This window comes from Anguilla anguilla, chromosome 8 (genome assembly GCF_013347855.1).
Source record: "Anguilla anguilla isolate fAngAng1 chromosome 8, fAngAng1.pri, whole genome shotgun sequence".
In the NCBI taxonomy this organism is placed as follows: domain Eukaryota; kingdom Metazoa; phylum Chordata; class Actinopteri; order Anguilliformes; family Anguillidae; genus Anguilla; species Anguilla anguilla.
Genome location: NC_049208.1, coordinates 12,342,346 through 12,358,709, shown reverse-complemented (window position 1 = coordinate 12,358,709; position 16,364 = coordinate 12,342,346). Strand labels below are relative to the sequence as shown.

The 16,364-nt window shown below is 41.9% G+C and overlaps 2 protein-coding genes across 3 annotated transcripts; both read right to left on the bottom strand.

Annotated features, from left to right (window-relative positions):
- Positions 1 to 340: 340 nt before the first annotated feature.
- si:dkey-97a13.12 (jouberin) lies at positions 341 to 4,630 on the bottom strand. Of its 2 annotated transcripts, none has more exons than XM_035428545.1 (5): positions 4,440 to 4,630; positions 3,822 to 3,865; positions 2,420 to 2,587; positions 1,826 to 1,914; positions 341 to 1,534 (listed from the first exon to the last, which is right to left on the bottom strand). In XM_035428545.1, exons 1-5 carry the CDS (start codon positions 4,504 to 4,506, stop codon positions 1,363 to 1,365), a joined length of 540 nt encoding a protein of 179 aa, XP_035284436.1. In that variant the 5' UTR covers positions 4,507 to 4,630; the 3' UTR covers positions 341 to 1,362. The 2 variants fall into 2 exon arrangements, with proteins under 2 accessions (XP_035284436.1, XP_035284437.1); XM_035428546.1 differs by having other exon boundaries at positions 341 to 1,531; positions 4,440 to 4,627.
- Positions 4,631 to 6,071: 1,441 nt separating this feature from the next.
- adhfe1 (alcohol dehydrogenase iron containing 1) lies at positions 6,072 to 13,575 on the bottom strand. Its single transcript, XM_035428319.1, has 14 exons — positions 13,309 to 13,575; positions 13,016 to 13,053; positions 12,545 to 12,591; positions 12,393 to 12,446; positions 11,654 to 11,808; positions 11,017 to 11,213; positions 10,144 to 10,221; positions 9,824 to 9,929; positions 9,434 to 9,586; positions 8,690 to 8,788; positions 8,506 to 8,584; positions 7,792 to 7,888; positions 7,249 to 7,406; positions 6,072 to 6,699 (listed from the first exon to the last, which is right to left on the bottom strand). The coding sequence occupies exons 1-14, from the start codon at positions 13,359 to 13,361 to the stop codon at positions 6,616 to 6,618; spliced, it is 1,398 nt and encodes a 465-aa protein (XP_035284210.1). The 5' UTR covers positions 13,362 to 13,575; the 3' UTR covers positions 6,072 to 6,615.
- Positions 13,576 to 16,364: the final 2,789 nt, after the last annotated feature.

Here is a 16,364-nt window from a genome sequence, read left to right as displayed (position 1 = left end):
CATGGAAGGTTTTGTGGGAGTGAGGAGTTCACACTGTATAATATTTTGAGAGTTAAATGTCTTGTAATATGCTTAGAGATATTTCTGTGCATCCATAAAAGTACTCACTCCATCACATTGCCTCAAAATGTAGGGCCATGTTAAACCGTGGACATGGCGACCTTATTATAAGATATGAGATAACAGTCTCTATCTCTTAGTTCGCTTATGTCATTCACTGTGTTCTGCTCATCATTCACTCCTCACACTCGTAGTTACTGAATTTCAAGAATGAACCATGGAATGTAAAATAAGTATAGTGTGTAAACACTGGATAAATGAGAAATGCAATTACACACCACAGGTTTTCATTATTTTATCAAATGTTCCATTGATTAGATTTTCATACAATACATTATATACAGCAGTACAAACATAAATCACACAGCACAGTTGAGAGCAAATCAGATAAAATAAGGCTACATGTTACCTGTCTCACGCATAAAAATAAAATCTTTTGGCTTGAGTAAACAAATATAAACTGTTTTATCCTAAGTTGAGCATAAAACCTCTAACCTCTGACTCTAAATAGCAAATGAGATTTTGCCAAACGTTCAACAGTATTTATGCTTACATATAACTTAAACAGCAATGACATAGCATTAAGATTTGTTAAACGTTACTATACGAGCTGAATTTTAATTAATGCCTTTATTAATTACAGCATTATCAGAAATATAATTTTACACTCCTAAAAACTGCCAATAGACCACACAGCAGCAGTTAGGTCACCTGACAACAGGGACAACAGGGATGCATTCAATAGCTGCAGTGATTTGTAATGTTGTGAGTGGTTTTGCTCTTAAAGGGCCAGTTCACCCACTTTCCGGCTTTGTAAAACACTCCATAGGTACTGCGCTTTTATTTTTGTAGGTGTGTCAGTATGGAAAAGCACTTTGGCCTGTCATGCCAAACCATTACAAGGCAAATTAAGTACCAGGTTTCAATGACCAGACTGTGGCAAAAGACACATTGGAAATAGTTGCCAATGTATTGCAAATGTAGCTGTTGTGCTACACATTTAGCCGCAACAGAGGACTTTGAACATTTTAATATATAAGCAATTTTAATGTATTTAATATTTTGTGGCTATATAGTGGTTAGATATATCCAGTATTGTTTATGGTTTGACATTAACTGTCCGAAAAATTAGCTGATTTCTGAGGCTGCGTGCGATTCGGTATGGTTTCCACTCAGAAGCGTTGTGTGTATCGATTGCCCTCCAAATGGCGGGGGGAGGGTCCGTCATTGCTCAGAGCTGCAGCTAATTTTGTTCCCCGCCCTCCACGGCCTTGACCCCACCCTTCTGCTAGTGGTGCCAGCTCAGTCTGGTTCGAATGCCCCGTTGATGTTGCCATTGAGGTCCAGCAGACATTGACTCTTCCTCCGGGACCTGGGTAGGATTCGATTCAAGAGGCCAGTGTAGCAATGGGCAGGACCATCACTGGGGTGCATGCTCTCTTTCCTGCTCTTGGGAGATTTAAGGTTGACACTGCTGGGTGGAAGAGGGGGGGAGGCAGACAAAAATACTTCATTTAAACCCTGTGGCTCCTCCAGAAAACTGAACTTCCAAACTTGCAGGCCAAGAGGTAAAAGCATTGTTTTATGCAGTACTAAACAGCAGCTGTCCCATTGATGAAGAGGAATAATCTGTTCTAATCTGTTTACAGCCACCTGTTTAGGGTGGGAAGGGGTAATCTCAAAGTCAAATGCAGGGAGTGAGGGCGGGGCTGGGGTAAGTTGAAACTTGGTGGTGAAATGGAGTTGGGGGGCAGTGTTCACTCACCTTGCACAAACCCCCAAGACTTCAGCTGGCATAGCCTGGACCGACCCCCTATTTAACAAGCTCGGAGTGGCTTCTATGGTATCATCTCTCTGAAAGACACAAAAGCAGGATTCAGGCTCTGGGTCTTGCAGGTCAACCGTGACACACTTCACTCTTGGGATTACATCATCAGGGTCTGCCTGCCCCACACATTAAACAGTAATATCTATGGAGTGTTTTGTAAAAAGTTCTAAACTGTTCTGAATGAACTGCCCATTTAAAAGCAAATCACTCATAGCATTCTGTAATAATTGTGCACTGAAAAATTATGATTTCTATGCCTGAGAGTTATATAAGAAATTTGGGGTCAGTACAATGCTGATTCAGAATTGGCCAAACACTTTCCCTTAGTTTTAGATTATGACACTATTTGCATAAATACCGTACAAATGACATAGAAGACTTACATTATCTGATCTGTTCACTTATTTTTAAACGGGAAAATTTGTCAGTTTTATGACTGTGCTCCTTGTATTCTTCTTTAAACGACAGTTTAAACAGTGATCACACTGGACTGTGATTTTTTATGAGCTCCGTGTAACTGAAAACACAGACCTCTCTCAATTTGGTCACGTATGTAGCGGGAAAGTATCCCTCCTGTCCGTTCTGCCGGCGCCCAAACCACCACGACTCGTCATCTTTGAAGAGAACGTGAACGATGTCACCATGGCGGAGTTCGAGCTCATCTGGCCAATGGGGCCTGTAGTTGACTGCTACCACCATCTAGAGGTATAAATATGAATTGCAACTTTAATTTACACCCAGGGAAGGGAGAAATGCTGAAATCAAATAATTGGTTGAATGTACTAATACTTCCACAGTTTTCTATGGAGTGGCCAATGTGTAAAGTGACCTTAAATACAAAACCACTCTTCACACAACACACATGCAAAGCAGAACATTGTAAAAGGATGGGTTTAATGACAGCTTGAATTATCTAGCACAATATGTAAATATAGAGGTATTTTAATTACAGTGGGTGAGACTAAAACAGTAAATTCTAAAAGCCACTCTATAGGAGAACTAATGTTTATTCATTCTATGGTTACTTGAACATCATGGCTAGGATTAACTGTCTAAATAAGCATGGATTAACAGGTTGGCAATTACACTGAAACAAATTATCATCTCTGTGCCTCTCTCTCTCTCTTACTCTTTCTTTGTTATTGCACAGAAAAGTATGCATTTCATAGAAAAATACATAGATGTCTTTTTTTCCATTTAGAAAATATGCAGAAATTCAAACATGCCATTCTCTCACTTCTCCATTTATACAAATACATTTCTGTTGGGTGATCCAAACCTTGTGACATATGGTTTGTCAGCAATGTGCTCTATCACAGTCAGAGCAGATTTACTCATATGATGTACAGGGATTTCACAGGCTGTGTGCCACAGTAGCCATCAGGTTCTGTGGGATCACAGAGTCCTGTATTCGGAGTCATGACCTTCGTAGGTCAAGACTCCAAATACAGCGGCGGGGAGGACAGGAATGACTCACTGTACGTGACTGAGCTGCACCGGTCCACGGACCAGCGGGTCTGCCAGGTGTCACAGGTGCTCAGGAGTTTATCCTCACACAGAAATAACCTACGCAGGAGAACTATAAATGCTCTCAGCACCGACATAAGAGCGGAGGGCTGGGTCACGACGCACAGGGCGTAGGCCTCATCCTGAGCAGGGGGGGGAAGCCTGATGACAATAACCCTGAGGGAAGTCTGCGTCACTGGGGAAACAATGCAGCAGCCTTGCCTCTTCCTCCCAGCCTAAAACTCCCTCCCTGCCACTCCGCCTCTCCTACCTCTGTCTGCCCCTCTCTCTCTCTCTGTCTGCCTCTTTCTCTTTAATGTGGGCACATCCCATATAAGTTTATATGTGTATAAGTATGGTAATATCTCCACAGCTATAGATAATGACAACATTTTAGAACGTAAGGTAAATAAGAGGTGTTGCTCACCTTTTCTACTTCTGTATGCCTGTGTCTGCTTCTGGATCTGCAGACTGAGGAAATAAGAGAATGCCTTATATCAATATAGAAACCGCCTTAAGCAAATAATGCCATTAGGTAATTAAGATTTTCTCCTGGCAATGGCAACAGACTATTTTCATGGGAATCAGTACATCCACTACATATCAATATGAAAAATTGAATTCACATTGAGCATGCACTCAGTTTCATTCATTTTAAATGTAATGTAGTTATAACATACATCCTTATATACCCTGAAAATTGCACTTCGGACAGTGACAACTTTTGGATTTTTTGAAAACTAAACGAACAATTATGAGTCAGCAGATGTAATGATGTAATGGTCACCCAAGAAAGCCTTCCTCATTGTCCTTCGAGGTGAAAACTCCAGTCATCCAGGCACTGCATTGTCCAGTTTGACACATACTTAAATATGAAATTCGCCTGCAATTTTTAAATAGCCCGTCTACCCCGTGGCAAACCAACACCCCCCACCAACTCTGTGCTGATCTGCAACCAACCAGCCAACCTTGAGAGAATGCCCTATCCCACTCACCACCCCGCTCCCTACACCCCCACAGATCGGGCACTGCTGCCTGTACTCACCTTGAGGGGAGAAGACTGTGGTGAAGACCTCAAAGTGCCCACTGCTCTGCATATAAATCTGCTGCATCCTCTCTGTCCCCGCCCGCTGCTGCGCAGACACTGGCAGCCCTGCGGCCTCTCTCTCCCACCTTAAGTACACCGGTGCTGCTAATCCACTGCAGCTCTCTCTCTCTCTCCCTCTACCTCTCTCTCTCTCTTTCATACACACATACACCCCTCTCCTTTTCCTCTGAAACACTCTCAGACACACACCCCCCTCTCCGTGTCTTTATCATTCACTTTCTCTCACACACACCCTTTCCCTTTTATCTCTGAAACACTCGCAGACACACACGCCCCCCTCTCCCTGTCTTTGTCATTCACTTCCTCTCTCTCACACACACCCTCTTCCTCTGTCCTGCGAAGTTTCAGTCATTATCCTTCCTTGAACCCGCCAACATCTGCTAGTCCGTTTCGATCCTCGCTCGGTAATTAAAATTCAAACCCATGCGTGGTGCTATATATAAACCTACAAAAGTAGAAACGTCACCAGGTGACCGACAATGACTTTTGGACGGAGCAGTGCGACTTGTGAATCGGCTAACCCGTTGGTTTAAAAAGGGGCAAACTGCGTGCTGATCTGATCACTGAACAACAAATCAATTGTTACAATAAAAACAAAAAAAAAATGAACGACCGTGTTAGGTCACATGAACCCAGGTCTGCAAACGTGATGAAGTCAGTGGGTAAAGAGGGGGCTCAAGGTCAGTCACAGACAGCATGTCCATTGATCTGGGACTGACCGGTGTCCTATTTTACACTGAGGTAGCGCTGTACTGTAACCAGTTCAGCAGTATGGCATGCACAGGAGGGCTAAAAGCACAAACCTCCGTAGGCCTGCCACCATTTTAAACATTTGCACTTACGTAATCAGTAGATACTCTCATACTGAGTGACTTGCATGCAGTAAGGTTAGATGAACACCACTATAGATTTTTCAAAAATTGACTGCAACACAATCGAAGCGACATTGTGGAAAAACAAAAAGTGTTGTCATGCACAAAGTGACATACTGAAAGGGAACAAACAGTACAAATCCATATATCATAAATATTACTTCCATAAAAATATTACATCTCACTTGTTTGTGACTGCTATTGCGATGCCGTTTATTTGCATTTATTGTTCCTCCATTATTTTGTGTAATACATACTTGGTAACATTGCACTCCCATTCGCATTCTCTCCCTCTCTCTCAGTAGTCTCTTGGCTGTTCCATTCACACTACAGGCTGCAGAGACATAAGCCACTTAAATGCAGTCAGGTACCTTCAGACGTTCTTAGTCCCAAAGCCTCTCTTTACATAAGGGGGTATCGTCGCCTAATCCCCAAACCAGATTAATCCATGCTTCTCCGAACGCAAGGGACAGAACTTTCGGCTTGGACTATTCTTACTCAGAACAAGTGGAGCATGGACGCACACGTTTGCAAGGCGGCTACATAACAAGAGCTCTGAAAGATTAAAGATAGCCCACGGAAGATATTTTAGCCAAGGCCCTGACTTGACCCACCGTTGTATGCGTTTTACTGTGGAACGCATACAAACGCAATGCAACTGGCACATATATACAAGTAAACAATACTGACCACAATGGCAATGCAACAGCGAATTGGAATTTTGCAGTTTATTTATTCTTATACAGCTTCATATTTAATGAAACAATTCAATGATCAAGGGAAACAACAGCAGTGGGATTTGAAACTGCTACCTTCCAAATATCAGCCCAGGTCCAGCATCGCTTTTCTCCACACTGCTGCAGGCCTACTGTATGAAATCGTTAATTAATCATTAGTCATTTAATCATTAGTTTAAATACCAGCATGCATTCCATTTCCAATCCATTCCTGTAAATATGATAAAATGATAAAACATTATAAGAGTTAGACTTATTTTGATCAGTTTAACTCCAGCGTAGAAAGAACAGACCCAAAGTTCAAATCAAACATGGGGTTCTGGCATGCTGACCGTGCTTTAATAACCGCAGCCCCAAGCTCCTCCCATACTACACGGTCAATCACGCCTGACCTGTGACCTCACATCCCCAGACACCATGATTACAAGAGAAAAGTGTTTAAAAAAATGGTAGATGGTGAATGGGCAAGTAATCAGAGCCAATCACGATGCAGGTGCAGACTCCTCAGTACAGCCTCATGGATGCCTCGAACAGGTGTGCCAGGTCCTCCTCTGTGTGTGACCGCGGGGACAGTTTAGTCACCCTCTCCTGCAAATGGAGTAAGAGAATCACCCGCAATGATCAAGTACATCTAACAGGCAAGTTAAAAGCGTAATATATATGTACTTAACAGATCAAATTCTGCATTTTCACTCCTAATTTAAAACAGCTTTGTTCATTCGCTCTACTGCTTCGGACAGAGTTTAATATAGCTTCTGTTCCGAATAAGTATTAAAAACAGTTTGCTTGTAACACGTTTAGTGAGTTATCTCATCATTGTTAACTTTTGGGCATGTTTATTGCAGTAATAGCAAATTTGTCTGCTAAAACACAGACCTAAAACTGTGATCTTGATTAAAAAAGCTATTGTGACATCATTTAACCGTTTAAGGTTTGTGTAGAATTTTCAGTTAAGAACATTGTAATTGCATATTTGTGAACTTACACCTTAAAGCGTTATGGTTTGAGCTGAGAGCAACATTTAGAAGAGGTGCGAGTGTGGATAGCTGATTTCCTGCGGAGAATTTGGTGCTATCATAGATTCTATAGGGGAACCAGATGCACAACTGTATTCATTCCAAAAAACAGGAGGCTTACCTGAGGCAAAGTTCCTTTCACCAGTGCAGGAATGTCCTCTTTAGTGTACCCAACCGCGGCCAGGCCGTCGTCCACCTCCAGGTCATAGAGGAACTGGCGCAGGGTGTCTGCTAGCACCAGCCCTGCGTCCTCTCTCTTAGCATTGCTCACGTCTGCCCCTGAGGAAAGAATTAAGGGGTCTGTCATCACGGGGTTCGGGGTCAAAGTTCAGAGGCCAGGGAGATGTCACACACGGTTTTGAATGAATATTAGCAGCCAGCTCTTATTTTCAGAGAGGCCACTGACCATTTCTAATGACACTGCGAGGGGGAGCTGCCTAGTGGCTCACAATGCTAATACACCGGGTCTTTTTATACTGGCCCAGCCCACAGTCTGGTAATAAATCCAGACCACTGCCGGCCTAACAGGGTGACGGAAGACGCTACCGTAGCTTCGCTCAGGGAGGGGGTGATTCCGTCATCAAAAGTATTCCCCTCCACACTGCGCAAAAACCACTCCTCCAATTGACTAGGAAAGTGGAGAGCGTCCCTGTGTAAACCTTACCCAGTATCTGCGCAGCCTCTAGGTGGCGCTCCGGACACATGGTGGCAGTGAAGGTGAAAACTGCAGGGGAGGTCAGCACAACCGATAGGCCGTGTGGCTGGTTGGGGGGGGGGGGGGGTGGCACACAAAACACACAACAGCATTCAGCAACTTTAAATCACTGTGATGTATACACAATCATCAGTGGATCACAGAACTTAAAAAGAGACTTTTGATATATAACTGTGTGGCATTTGATCTGGCAGAGAATTGGACTTTTCTGGGCCACGGCTACCAGTGGAGAGAGCACACGCCGCTGGGGTGAGTTAACTAATCAGGCCAGGAGCGAAGACAAAGCGTGACTAACGTGGCTGAGAAGCTGAGGCGCTGGTCAGCTGAAAAGCAGCCCAGCTGGATATTGGAGGGCTGAAACGCTTCCGCTACATTTTGTTTGTTTTGTCTTTGTTCTCTTAGTTTGGTGTTTTAATTCATTATTTTTGCCGGCGAGCGAGAAGGGTGAATATTTTTGTTTATTTTGTTTTTGTGTTGGCGCAGGTGCACTCTCTCTCTCTCTCTCTCTCTCCATACAGCAAATCAAGGTGAAAACCCGGAGCTGTAGCATCTCCCTCCCTGGGGTGCCACGCAATGTGTGACAGACTGCTATATCTGGTGAATGAATGTGTTAACTGGTAATGATGGTAATGCCAGATAACAGCAAGCCAAAGCAAACTCAACCACTATGGGATGGTCCACATTGTAGCCCTTGGCCCTGAAGGTCTTCACGTTTCCCGCAATGGGGTAAGACATCCCATGGCTAAGTGTTTAAAAAGAGAAATGAAAGCAGCATCAGTAATTGTATTACTGTTGATTATCTTGGTGCAGAAAATATTCTCTTTTTTTCCCCTTTTTGGTATTTTACCATAAGTGAACACCGGCATTCCCAAATCCAATCCCGGCAAAGACGCTGGCCAAGTGCATGCTGGACCGGGCCTCCAAATCCTCAGGGTCTCTCACAGCCCTGGAGGGAGGAGGATGACATCACTAAATGGAGCTTCCAATCAGCTGAAGCTCTTACTGTACATACTTGCCACACGGCGTGACCTCAGCATTCTTTACAGTGAGCTGTGACTGATACCAGAATGCACACGTTGTGCTGCTCGATTAATGAACAACAGATGTGAGTGGGAGGGAAGAGAGTGGGAGAGAGACAAAGATAGAGAGTGGCAGAAGAAGGGAGAGAGAGATCTAAGTTTTCTTGCCATTTTAAAGCCTGTTAATCTATGTTAAATCCCAGTCTGTCAATTACAGATAAAAATGATAACCTATAAACAGGAGGCTATAAATATATTTACCATCCATTTACCTGCACACTGTAAAAAAGTCTTTAAACATGTTTTATTCTTGTAATGAGACTTAAAATCCTTTTTAAAAAAATGTAAGTATAAAAATGAGCTTCCTTACCCCAATGACAAATCTTGGCAAATTGAAACTATCACCTCATTGGCTTATTTAGCAAAACAAGTCATAGTAATTCGATTTTAAATCTAAATGTAAGACTAGAATTCTTGTCGAGACTGACTTATTTTTGTTTTTTGCCGTGCAGAGACTACAAGGACAGCCAGGCGGGGGTAGACAGGGATGGGAAACCTGGTGGGAACCGCACCGTTTCATGAACTTGGCTACGATGTGCAGGGCGTGTCGGGACCAGACGTCGCTGACCGGGTTGCTGCCCTGGTAGGCGGGGCGGTTGATGGGGTTGGGGGGGCAGGGGCTGCGCATGTTGTAGGGCAACGCCGTGTAGGACTCCAGGGCGTGGCTGAACGGGGAAAACACACAGACAACGGTAACCGCTTAAACTGCCCACCCACCTCTCCCAGGACCTGCAGGACTCTGATTAGTCTCCTTTTTCACTAGGGGGGTCAAAATCAGAGGTCTAGCCTCCGCAAGTGCAGATTTAGGTGGGTACTTGTTCCCATTAATGTGTAGGGATCTGCGCCGCTAATGATTTCCTTTAATCCAAAACCTCATTTGTCCAGTGTTTTTTTATTCGCACCACAACACGTCGAAGCCGCTGTTGGCCGCCACCCTCGGGGGCATGTGCAGGGTGTGAAGGGGATCCACCATTCCGAGCATCGGCCTGATGGCCCTGCTGGCGATCCCTGAGCATTGGACAAAAGACAAACAAAACGGCACAATCTGCAGATTCACATTGCTCTGGGAGAATGGGGCTGTTTCATTGACCCTGTCTTACAGATGTCCCCTCTGGGATGACAAAGATTGACTTGATTTGAGTTACTTTAGGGGAATTTTATATATAAGCTTGTGTTCAACATTCAACAGTTTTATTTTGCCTATTGCTGTTATTTTGCATACCGGTTTTTGCTTTCAAAGCTTCAAAATCAAAAATGGCGACTCCTGTCGTTTCACTTCCTGTTCCAGCCGTGGTGGGCACTGGTGGGTTGTGGGGAGGGGTTAAAAAAGAAAACATTCTGAATTAATACAGTAAAATGCTTCATTACACACTACTTTCAAAGGGGTGTGAAATATAGATAATTTAAATAAGGTTGAGTAACCATTTCTAAAAAAGTCTAAATCTACCTAAAGCTAAATATAAAATCAAAATAACCACAGAGTAAAGCTTATACAATTTGCATCGTGGCTATCAAAGGCTCACTTACTACTTATTTGTTTGCCTCTGACTGTAAACCACATTGAAACTGCTTTAAGTCAATTTCTTATTAGCATCGTCTAATACAAGTTAATGAAGAAGTGATGGCTTAACTGGGACACTTAGGGAACTAATTAAAGAACACATTCAAAACACTGCCTGTGTTCCAAACTGTATACTTGTGCTCTGTGCTCCAGTAAGAACACGCCTCCAGGTACACTTAAAAAGACTACACTTATTGAGTGTAAGAACACTTAAAATCTGTTCAATTTGAAACATACTTGAACTTTTAAGTCACCACTACTGAGCTCTAAACTTATGAAGAATCATATCAACACTACAAAAATCTGTAAATAAAATGGTACATGAAATCCTCCTTCTTCGAAGCGCACTCTGTTTTTGAAGTCCCAAGAATAAGAGGAGAACTCCTAGTAAAATCTCACAGTTTGGAACGCACTTGATCACATGACCATTTTATTACTGCACCTGGTATGCCCTGTAGATAGAACGCAAGTATAAGGTTTGGAACACAGCCGCTGATACTTAGATGGGAAGGGGAGGCACCCCCTTCCTGGTACCTGCGATCAGGGGTTTCACTGTCCCTGTAACGGGCTTTCCCTTTCCAATGGGAGCGTTCACAAAGTCCAGGAAGTCCGCCTCTGGGTGGCAGGCATAGAGATTGGCCGCTTTACAGGTGTCAATCACAGAGCCCCCTCCCACTGCTATGTAAGCGTCGAAAGCGCTTTCCCTTGCAAAAGCTATGGCGTCCTTAAAACTGCAAAAACAAGGTCAGGCAGAGATGATCAGGTCCTGCCTACCATCCATCCATATTCCTTATTCTAGGAGGTTTGGTTTGGTAACAGGGGTTTCCAGTACTTATTGCATGTCCAAGAATAGAATACACATTACCACCAGGGTAACATTTTACAATAAGATCACATTAATTATTGTCAACATGAATTAATGACGTAGAAATATATTAACAAAGCTGTACAATGAACTTTTCAGTAGTCAGTAGTTAACAACTACATTAGTTAATGCCAATGTGACCTTGTCACAATTGTAAAGTGTTACCTACCACGAGTACTGCCCTTGGTTACACACACCTTCCTCAATATTGATAAAATGCATCAAACTGGAATATCTTGCTTCGGTGGCAGACAAGACATCCAGTGTTATGAACATGGAGCAGAGGGAGAGCGAGCGTAAGCTAACCTGTCATCCGTGGGCTCCACCCGCACCCTGTCATAGAACTTGTAGGTGACCCCGTGCTTGGCCAGGGACTCCAGCACCGCTGTGACGGGCGGGAGGCGGGACAGGTTCCTGTCCGTCATCAGACAAACATTCCGGGCTCCCAGGTTCTGGAGATCCTGTGTTCACACAGTGTTCACATTGCAACAAAACTGTGCCAGTGGGAAAGTAAACACATGCCTACTGTTTTATGTGCATGTGTTTTTTTAACCCTTGAAAGAGTAGGATTATTGGAATGTTTTTTTCAAAATTCTGAATCCAGGTTCTAGAACTCCATTGCTTTCAATTGCCAGCAGTGATTGTATGTCAGCAATAGAATGTTCAGTTGAGAACATTCTAATCACATGACTGAAAAGGAAATTTAAATCATACTTAATTTCAAATACCCTTGAAGTCTATACAGTTTTTTTAACCAACAACTGTGGCACAATAACATCTGAGTTCATGCTGATATCATGTAAGTTGTGATTGCATTCTTTAAATCTATTTTCCTTTTTACTGTTTAACTGTGTAGCATAGTTATGAACCTGGGTGTGCAATCCAAAGGTGGTAGGTTCAATTCTACATAGGGCACTGTGGTTATACGTTTGAACACTGAACTTAATGCAAATTGCTTTAGTAAATATCCAGCTATATACATGGACTGTATATATAAAAATAATAATGTAATCTGCTGTAATGTAATAATGCTTAAAAGATTTACCATGCCTATTTCTCTGGTAACACCTTCTCCATACCTAATGTTTGAGCAGGCCATCTGTAATACAAGATGCAAGGGGGTGAGTTAAAAAGCATTTACAAAAAATTAAAAACTGAATGGATATGTCACCAAAGATGCTCATTTCCACCCAATACCTCAAATGCGTAGTCTGTTGTTCTTCCACAAGAAGCATGCCCTGAACCTAGAGAACAATGGTCAATAATTATAGTGGAATTATATTTGCTCATTTTAGTGCCACACAGCTTAGAAAAGAATTCAATGAAGTGGTTGAAAATTGTGCATCTCAAACCATGCTGGTTCTTATACTCCTTCTACCTGCTGGCAGTTTAACTAATGCTGGAAAAATTGGGTGGCTGTGCAGGTACTTTAATACAAAACTAAAGTATAACAAAAGAAGTAACTGCCCATTATTAAAGCAAAGTGCAAATAAATAACAATCTTCAATATATGAATATAATCAGCTGGCTCGTACAGTAGTAAACAATGAAACGAAAATTTAACTATGAATGCGATGCCTGTTTTCTTGGCACTGCAATGACAGATAGAATTTGAAATATGAGATGTGCACGTGTTGACATTGTGCAGCAACCTTCAGATCACTGTACCTTGGTGAAAGGTCTGGGAATGTGCAGGGCAGCTACACCTGAAATTCAAAAACGAGAATGTGTTGCATTTTCACTTTGTTCACGTGAATACGAAACAGAATAAAGCCAAATAAAGAACTATAGGTCACTACTCCGTGCAGCGAAATCGGTAGCTAGAAAAGTTTCTCCTTACAGACAGCTGTTAACCGACAGAACATTTTTTTAAACGCGTATAGCATTTGCAGTCAGTAAAAAAAACAACACGCCCTACGTTAAAAACTTTGATTCGGTTTGACTTCTATCGGTTGACTTACGCAGCATTTTCAAGTTGCCTTAGCAAATGCACAACCCTGTTGCGTCCGGCCATTGCTTACACTTCGAAAACTTTGCCCAGCTTATTTGTAGTTGCTAAATGCAGCGTGAAGCTAGCTCATACAGTTCATTGACAGTAAGTGTAACGAAGGTCTGGGAAAATTTCAAAATAAAAGTGCCAATGACAAACTATACAAAGCGTACAAACTTTAAATCAATTGCTTTAGCACAGGATTAGCATGATTTAAATAAGCCATTCCTGCTTTTCCATTAAAAAAAAAAAAAATTGGCACCATGACATCAAGGATCATTTTAAAATAGAGAAATAAAAATGAAACATTCATGTTATCTTTATTGCTACATCATGTCATTCAACACTTGTAATTAGGATTGACTAAAAGGTGAGGGACAGTAACTTGCCATCCCAATCACTTCATTAATTCTGAATTAGATCCGACCAGCGATTCTCACAAAGCAGTAACACCGTCGAAATTCTCAAAGAACTAGCTCTCCCTACATTTTCAAGACGCTTTCCCCCTTTTGCAGTAGATGGCAGCAAAATACAATTGTTGCTCATAGTCGAAGCAAAAAGTGCTATGTTTCATGCATTCCGTTTTATGGAAAGACAACAACATAGCGTTAGCGCTGGTTAAGTAGCCTGCCATTTCCCCAACGCACGGACGTCATTTAACTATTCTTTCGCACAATTACAAAGTGTTCCACGTTTGCTTCGGTGTTTTAGTTTGTTGTTGGCCTGTTGATTTGATTTGCTTTGCGAATACATGGAAATTCAGATATATGGTGGCCAGGTGCAGAAATTAATCTTGAGTCTGTGAATGCTCAAGTTCTGCGTGCTTGACCGCGATCACACCAATGCCCATTCGGTTTGAACTCAGGTAAGATTCTTTTTCGTTTCCCTCGCTTACTATCACGAACATAATGTTATATTGAAATATATTTTTAAAATATATTTGTTTAACGGGGACAGTGCACGACTTATAAGTCAGTTGCTCCGAAACCTTTTAGTTTTAGAGATAATTTACGTCTGCAGTCCATGAGCAGGTAAATAAAAAGACAAACAAAGCAAACTTTCGAAAAATCAAAAATATAGGCCTACACTGCAGTAAATTGTTGGGGGGGACTAAGCTCCTTACATTTAGGCAGGGCCTACATCTGGACCAATGATAAATCTAGGCCTTTTAGACTCTTTCTGTTTAAATATAATTGCATTTAAATATAACATTTCAAAAATAAATTTGAAAGGAAAGACCAGACACTAGAATGGAAAACGCAAGATTAACTGTAAAAAAAAAAAAAAAAGATTTCTTTAGTGATTCACATGTTAATGCCAATACAGGACGGAATGACAGCAACAAAGAAAAGGAAAAAGAAAACCATCAATGACAATATCTCAATGTCCATCAATCTCAATGAAGGCCTGTCAAATATTCCACTATAACGTGGGAAATATCAGGATAGACAGCCAGGTTGACATGCAGCCTCAAGATACAAACTCCTAATTTGTATTTGACTGGTTGTAGTATGTCAATGACTAGAGTGGGTTGAAAAGATTCCCTGGTGGAAATTCCAGTTTGGTTCCAGCCTGGTTTTAAGCTGGTCCAGCTGGTTTGAAGCTGGTTTGGAGATGGTCAAGCTGGCAGCAGGATGGTTGAGATACAAACCATGCTGGCAAGACCATGACCAGCTGGTGGGCCAGCTTGGTACAGACAACAGACCACCACCAAAGTCCAGATGGTATCCAGCTGAAGTAGTAGCTTGTTCCAACTAGATTCCGTCTTAGGCTGGTAGCTGGAATTTCCACCCGGGTTATTCTCTGCAGTATGTAGACACAACACATATATTGCACACCCACACATCATATGCATTCTTGGAACTGGTCTGAAATCAAGCATGTGACATCTGCCACTTTTTCTACTGAATTCGCCTCAGGCTAATCTCTTCAATGGAAGATGAAAACAAGAAATTGTAACACCCTCTTTTTCTTCTAATTTGAAAGATAAATGAATTTGAATAAAATTTTTCTTCATATATGCATGAATACAAGATTGCGTGTGACCATATCTGAGTGACTCTAGGGAATCTATTTCTATTTCTATTTACTTGAAAATGGCACCAAGGTCTTGATAAAACCCATTTATTGAAGAATGTTTTTTAAAAATATTTTACTTAAACTAGGTTTACTTTGTTCCCTTCCGTCTGTTAAATTGCTTGTCCCAAGGAAACGTAATTATTTTATGCAGTATTCATGGATTACTGTAATATAATTATTTGGCAAGAAAGAAACAGTCCACACGGTGCTTGTATTGACTTCATAGAATGTGAATGAAGATATATATATATATTGTTATTTGTAAAGAGATTGCATTATACGAAGTACATGGATTTAACTGGGCAGCATCTTTGAGTTCCGTTCAGAAGGCAATAAAAACAGATTTACTTTTAAATGCACTTTCAAATTACTTCCATTAAAATAGCAGAAGAAAGATGGCTTTGGGGAGTAGCCTCCCTCTACAGGAAGTGAGGTCGCAGCAGGCAGACTGATGATCCCAAAAGACGGAGGCAGGATATTGTGAGCTATACATCATCCTTCCTGTGTCGAGACCTCACGGCTCAGTGATGGTGAAATGCAGAAATGAGCCTCTTTTTGTGGCCCAGCTTGTATTAGGTGCCCATCATTGCTGCTTTGATCCAAAGTTGTGTGTGTGTGTGTGTGTGTGTGTGTGTGTGTGTGTGTGTGTGTGTGTGTTGGGATGGGGGTAGTTATAGTGGCTGGGGAGGATACTACCCACAATGCAATTTCCTTTTCTCATTTATGACTGTTACAAATTCAATTTATGTTGAAATTCCAGCATTTAACGGACTGTCTTATCTAGAGGGAGTCCGACAGATTTGTTTTATATACAATCCATACAGCTAGATTTTTTACTGGAGCAATTCAGTAATCCTCGCTCAAGGGTACAATGGCATACCCCATCTGGTATTGGACCCACAACCTTTGAATTACAATCCCAGTCCCCTACTCATTATACTACACTGT